Below are 7,259 nucleotides of genomic sequence, written 5' to 3' on the forward strand. Positions count from 1 at the left end.
TTTAAGATCTTACAGGGAGGCACAGAAACAGCTTGAAAATGATTCAGCACAAATAACTGAGTTCAGAGAAAAAACAGCTAGTTTCCTTTTTCTCCCACTTTTGATTTCATTTCTTCAGATTTTGATTTCCTTTCAACAAGCCTGCCTGCTAGTGTTATGTATACTGAGAATATGTCACGTGTTGGCTTTCAATGACATGTTCCTGGTAAAACCACATCACCCAACCACATCACCCAGACACCGGTGAAGCTTGGGCACATTATCTCAACATGGTTCTCTCTTCTCAGATGTTCAATTGCAATAACTGTGAATGGTGTTAAATAGAAAAAACCTGGAAGGCTGCTCCAAGTGGGCGGTGCTCCTTGGGCTTCTGCTCTGCTCCCTGCCATGGCTGTGCCCACCTGGGGACCTGTGGTCTTGCTCGGTGCAGCCATGGCAAGAAAGAGGTTTTGTGGCTGCTCCGGCAGAGCACCTTCCCAGGGGGCTATGCTTCCCACAGACACACCACTTTATTTAGGGGAATTGAAACAAGAAAACGACAGAGCTCACTGGTGTCTTGAAACCACAGTGGACTTATTTTCGCTTTACCCCCATTGCGCAATCCTGTAATTGGCAGCAGCCCCGCGGTGTGCTGCTCCTGCCGTAACGGGCTGTGATTACAATACCAGTAAGTCCCTCACAAACCGGTAAAACCCTGCAGGGATGTGGGCCAGATCTGGAGATGGAGTAAGTTCCCCTCTCAACAGTGGTGGGTCTCCCTGCATTGCACCAGTGCACTCAGACACATGGCTCTGCCTGCAGCAACCCAGGAGCTGAGTACTTCGGGTACTCTGGCTCACAGGCAGATCTATTAACCCATTTTGTACACTAAAGTTTCATCTCTCCCTTTGTCCCCACACCCTTTCTCCCACTTCCTTTCCCCCCTCCCCTTCTTCCCCTTAAGGGCTGTTATTACCCTTAGCACTATTTTAAAATAAAACAAAGAGAATAACTGATGCCTGTGACTTCACTATCCCATCAGCTGCCCCGACAGGAAAGAATCTCCTCTCCCACGTATGCCCAAAAGAAGGGTCCATCTCTTTGTGTGACTGTAGGAATACAGAGAGAAATTGCCTCTAAAACTCATCTGCCTTCAGGGTGAGGAAGTGTTCCTGAGCAGCACAGGATCGAGGTTAATTTGGTTTTGGCTTCACTGAAGGAAGAGTCATCTAAATAATTTGCCCAAATATTTGATCTGTCTCCAAATTCACAAAGAAGAAAAAGCTGCAGGTCATACCTGGCTCTGTCTAAACAAGCAAAACGAATGAGCAAAGTAACACAGGTGCCAGCAGTGCAAAGGACCAGTGTATCCCCATGGCTTGACTTTGTGGCACCTTCCATGCATTGGGGACTTCCGAGCACTGAGAGAAGAAGGGGCACGTGGGGTCTTGGTAAGGGCCCTGGCCCCATGTGCTGACATTCTAGAGGGGCTGCTGTGATTTGTGGAGCAGCCGTCAGGCTGTGGCTGTGAGATGCAGCCCTGAGCATCATGTGCTGCAGACACACACTTCTACCACAAGGGACGACACGTCATGCAGACGTGCTCCTGAACTGTATACCTGCCTTCCCATCATCTAAAACCCAACAAATATTTTTGGAAGAAACAACTTCCTATGTAACAGGAATGATGTGGCTCTGCCTGAATGAGGCTGGGTTACTAACAGGGGTGTTCATGCAGCTGAAAAGAGACCCTGAACACATTAAGTCAAGCCGATACGCCTACATGCCATTTAGGTTGAATACCAGATGAGAGGTGAAGGCAATACATTCTCAAAAACATCAGAAATTCCTCTGTGGCCAACCTAAGATGCCCTGACACCAGACAGAGTGCATCGAGTGATGCTGACAGTGCCCAGCTACTGTCTTGGGAGTGCCCTTGCAAAAGCCTCATCCAGCTGTATCCTTCTTTTAGACATCTCACCCTGAAAACTGCCCTGTGAGCTGGCATCACTGCCTCTTCCACATGCCAGCCATGCAGCTGCCTTCTGCCAGGTACCAACAGGGCTGAGGTTTCCTACACAGGGAGAGAAATCAGCCATGTTTCAGATGTGCCATCATTTCTGGGAAATAGGTAGGGGAAAGGGTATCTGAACTGAGCTGGTGAATGATTCCCCTTCTAATGGACTTCAAAGTCATCAGTATTTCTAGACACTTAACTTGAGAGGCTCTGTCCCATAGAAAGGAGATTCTCAACATCCCCTTGTGGGTCTGTATTACACTGTGCCATTTTTTCCTTTGTGAAGTTGTACTTTGATGGGAGAGGTAAGTTTACTGACTTGCAGCCACAAATCAGTCCTTTGTTATGTCTGACTCATCTGTGTTTTCTTTACCTCAAGCTATTTTCATTTTCCCCTAAAAACAGAAGTCCATCCTGTAAGTCAGTGCACCAGATATCAACTCTCGTGGAGACAGGAGGCCAATGAGTGATCCATATATCACCGGTAGCTCTCCCAACATTGTGCAACAATCACAAAGACACGAGGGTGACTTTGTTTCAGCTCTTGTTTCTTGCACAAAGCACCATCTAAAATTATAGCAAGCACAGGCAAGTGTGCCCTGGCATGTGTCAGCCAGCACCATGCAGGGTAGAGCAGTGGTAGGGTGGCCCTTAATTGCAAGTAGCAGAGGAATATGGGCTAGTTTGTTTCTCTCTGTTTAGTTTGAGGGCAAGGTCACCATCACCAAAGTTTAGACAACTGGAATTGCTCAGCCTGGAGAAAAGAAGGCTCTGGGGAGACTTTATTGCAACCTTTCAGCACTTGGAGGGGGCTTAGAAGAAAGACAGGCCTTTTGCAATAGAACAAAGGTTTTAAAACGGGTTTTAAACTGAAGGACCGTTTAGTTTAGAGTAGCTATAAGGAAGAAGTTTTTTACAATGAGTGCGGTAAAACACTGTCACTGATTGCCAAGAGAGGTGATCGAAGTCCCGTCCCTGGAAACATCCAAGGTCAGGTCTGATGGGGCTCAGAGTAACCTGACCTAGTTGAGATCTTCCTGTCCTTGGAAGGGAGGTTGGACTAGCTGACTTTTAAAAGGTCCCTTCCAACTCAAACTATTCTATGATTCTATGATAATAACAGACGACATCTCTTGCTTCTACTTATCAAAGCACACTCCATCCTTCCACCTTTTTCTTCATAATGGTCACAACCCTGTCCAGCTCTCCTGGACCACCACCACAAGCACAGCCCACCCTCCCATCTCTCTTTCCCCAGCACAAGCCTACCCCACCCCTCTGCCTCTTCTTGCCGGATGATGCAAAACCCACCACTCCACCTCCCTTGGCCACCCACGCCTCCATTCCCTCTTCACTAAGCACACTCCATCCCTCCATCCTGTCTCCCCCACGCACGCCCCATCCTCCCATCTCCTTCCGTCCGGCACACCGCATCCCGCCGGGCTTTTTGTGACCGGGAGCGGAGGCGTTGTCCCTGCCCGGTCCCGCTCCGCCCGGGCACGCCGCCTCCTGCCCGCCCGGCGCGGGGGGGCGGGATTCCCGCGCGTTTTCCACACGTCAGGACTCGGGGAAACCCCCGGCGAGCCGCGCTGTAAGCACCGCGCTCCGCCCCTGTGCCCGCAGTCCGCTGCCGCCGTCGAGCCGTGAGGACCTGGGACGTAACTGCTCCGCACCGAGCCCAGCCGAGCCGAACTTGGGCGGTCAGTGTCCTGCCGAGCCGAGCCCGGACAGCCCGTGCCGAGCCGAGCCTGAAGAGTCCGTGCCCCGCCGAGCCGAGCCCGGACGGTCCGAGCCCCGCTGCCGCGATGCTGCCTGGCAAGACCCTGCGCAAAGCCACGCCACCAGCCTCTCCTGCAGGTACCGGAGTGTGAAGCGAGAGGGTGGGGGGAACAGGATGGGACTGGACAGGACGGGAACACACGGTACTGCTGCTCGCCCGACTCCAGCACCGGAGCGACTGCGGTCGCTCGTGTGGAGGCGAGGGCGGTACAGCCACTGCTCTCAGTGTGTGTGTGGGGGGGGGGAGGGGGGGTAGGGGAGATGTGTTTCATATTGAAAAAAGAAGTAAAAAATTGAACAAACTTGTGGGGATTTCTTTAAAACGGAAACCACGCTTGGTGTCTGACGGCCGCGTGTGTCCGCAGGGCGGGAGGCGGCGGTGGCCGAGTGCGCCCGGGAGCTGATCCGCATCGGCGACAGGTGGGACCTGCGGCAGAGGATCCTGAACCTGCTCAGCAAGCTGTTCTGCCCGGAGATTTGGTCTGCCCGCGAACATGGCGCGCAGAACGGCAGGGGATGATGACCTTGGCTTTATGGTTTGGAACAAGAGACTTCACAGACACCGGGAGATGAAGAAACCTTGGAAATTTAGTTGCATTGTGTTTAGCTGCCTGTAGCCGTCTAAGGATGGCTATCACATGATTTCTCTGAAGAATGTTACAGCAATATTTGCGTGTGAATGCCAGGTGGGAAAAAAAATAGCGATGGGCAGAGCCCCTCACCTTGCAGTGGTGAACTGGGGGGAGATGGTGACGTGGGGAGACTTGGGGCAACTTGCCTTTCACCGTGGTCTGAGGAGCCTTCCAGGAACCTGGTTTCCCAAGTCGCCCTCTGGTCCTCATGTCCCACAGCCATGTTTCACCAAGGAGCTCAGACCACCTCAGGATGAAACCAAAAAAAGTGGCAGTGTCTTGGAACTTGGGATCATGAATTCCACAGCAAAAGCCAGTTGCTGGGTTTTTGACTGCTGTCCTTTTCTAAAGCCTGGATCCTGCTGGACAGGGATCTGGTGATGGGATTATATAATTCATTCAAGAAAACCACTATCTTTGTTGAATGGTTTTTTGTCACAGGATTTTGCTTTGCAGACTAAGAGTTAAAGTTCTATGAATTAACACAATGTTGCATAGCTCTAGCCTATATTATAAATATATAATATGTATACATAAAATACAAATATCTGCACCACAAGTGTATGAAACAGGTATTTCACGGAGCTATTAATTGAATGGTGTTTGGGCTCAAACATAGTTTGAAAAAATGTTCAATACGTTTTAAAAAATCGGTATAAAAATACATTACATAAACTAAAAAGAAGTTTGACAATAAAGGAAATAAATCACATTAGCATCACATAAGATATATCTGAATATATATTACAAAAATACAGGTATTGAGGTAATTGTGGTGGAAGAATTCTTTCAATATTACAAAGAATTTCTTGACAACAGTACAATTCTGCTGTGTCTTTATAAGTAATGAAACAACTTCAATAGAAGTAGATCTTAAAGTCTAATCTCAAGTTTTCTTGAGAATGTTATTTATTCAAAGAAAGTAACTACCTCTCTTTGAAGAAATAATATCAATATAATTGAATGTTACAGACAGCACAGTAACCCTAGATTTTTGAATGTTTAATTATATATACTTATAAGCGAAAGTTCTTCCTGTGTACTTTATTTCCATTTCATTTCATGGCAACCTCATTTCAGTTCCAGAATGGAACATCCAGTGGATAGTGATGCACTGTGCCTATCTCACTGAGGTGTTATTACCCTTGGCTGGCTTCAGAGGAGCTGAATTAAACCTGCTGATCGCTGTCAAGGCAAACAATAACTGTGCCAGTCCATTCTTGTCAAACTCAATCCTAAACAGTACTTTTTTCATGGGTTTTCATGGCTGAAGTGATCCTGTTTCATAGCCACCTCTAAGGTCAATGGTCAGAGTTCCTTCCCTTAACTAACCTTGTATGTGAGTACATATGCATTTTATTAGGCTGTATAATTGCACTTTCTGATATTTGTGTCTATTCGAAGTATTTTCCTGCCTTGTAGTGAATTTTTGTTTGTGTTTATAATTTATTCTTCGGTTAGCTCTTCTGAATCTGCCTTTCCAAAGTTGTCATTACATATCTCTGGTCACTCTCACAAAAAACCCTGTGTGCTATGTATTGACACTGATTTCTGTCACTGAGCAGAAGCTGACTGACTTTGACTACTTTCCACATGGAAAATTGAACCCCGTCCCAGTGGTGTTACCGGGAGCCTTGCTGTTGGCTTGAGCCACATGCATGGTTCCCTCCTCCTCTAAGCTAGCTAACACCTTTTGAGTGAGAACAGAATGTTTCAGGAATAGTTGTTTTTTATCTTAGTACTGCAAAGTAGTGTGTTTTGCGTACACGTACCCAGGTCAGTTTTTCAGGTACTAAAAAGAAAATGCAAAGAGTTTCAGTTCAGCTGAACACCAGTTCCCAGGCTAGCACTGCACGCAGCTTGGCAAACTGTTCATCAAAGGCAGCTCCAACTCCAAGAAATAAGGTTGCTGTTGTATGTCTTACACTTGGTGGAGTCTTGGACTCTTCATCAAGGACACTAAACTATGACCATGCCTGCCTGGAACTCTCAGGAAAATTCAGCATTAGCATTTGTATTACTAGCTAAAATGTACTTGAATAAAAGTGTTCTCAATGTATGCTGCTTTGAAATTCAATAGGAAATTAGGTGTGGGTTTTATACAGCCAACCCATTCCTTCAGGCTCTAGCCTGAAAACTGTGAAATACTATGGAAAAAGAATATACTCATAAATGCATTGTCATGGGGATATCCAATTTAAGTATTGGCACATTCTTTTTCTGTCTAGATATGCAAAGACTATTTGCTTTTTTTTGAAACTTTTAAAATTTTTCTGAGCATGGTTAAGACTGCTATCATTCACCAGGAACTCAAGGAGACCTAGATCCAAGAGACCAGTGCCAGTATGTGACCAAGCACTTGTTGATGTCTGTCCTAGGTTCTTTTTGTTACTTCTGCAAAGGATCTGCTTTATGACTTTTATCAATATGAGTTTGTTTTTCTTAAAGCCTATTCTGGATGCGGGCCAGATGTGTTGCTGTATGCCTCATGCACGTATGTCTTGAATCCATGCTAAGATAATAAATACGAAGTGTTTACGAGAAAAATGAGTCACTGTTGTTACAACTCCGGTTTTCTTTTGTGTGTTTTGAATGCATGATTGTATTATGCAAATTCCTTCCATACTTCCACGTCAGCAGGCACACACTGGGGCAAAAGCAGAGTACCAGCAGGTATGCTTTAGGTAATTAGGCTTTGACTTCTGCCTTCAAGAGGAAAAAGGTGTACCCATAACCTTGAACTTCAAAGAGACACTTATTCTAATATTTTCTAGTAACTACTGCCTGCAGAATAGTTGGGTGGTGTCAGGGAGTCCATTACTTCTACCAGAGGTGCTGCAGCTTTGAAAAAG

The 7,259-nt window shown here is 46.7% G+C and overlaps 1 protein-coding gene across 1 annotated transcript; it reads left to right on the plus strand.

The window, feature by feature from the left end:
- Positions 1-3,801: 3,801 nt before the first annotated feature.
- Positions 3,802-4,839, plus strand: PMAIP1 (phorbol-12-myristate-13-acetate-induced protein 1). The gene is made up of 2 exons (XM_027745594.2): positions 3,802-3,853; positions 4,141-4,839. The coding sequence occupies exons 1-2, from the start codon at positions 3,802-3,804 to the stop codon at positions 4,293-4,295; spliced, it is 207 nt and encodes a 68-aa protein (XP_027601395.2). The 3' UTR covers positions 4,296-4,839.
- Positions 4,840-7,259: the final 2,420 nt, after the last annotated feature.

Source organism: Pipra filicauda, unplaced genomic scaffold, assembly GCF_003945595.2.
Source record: "Pipra filicauda isolate LSUMZ 115617 unplaced genomic scaffold, ASM394559v2 scaffold86_size2582843_pilon, whole genome shotgun sequence".
Lineage (NCBI taxonomy): Eukaryota > Metazoa > Chordata > Aves > Passeriformes > Pipridae > Pipra > Pipra filicauda.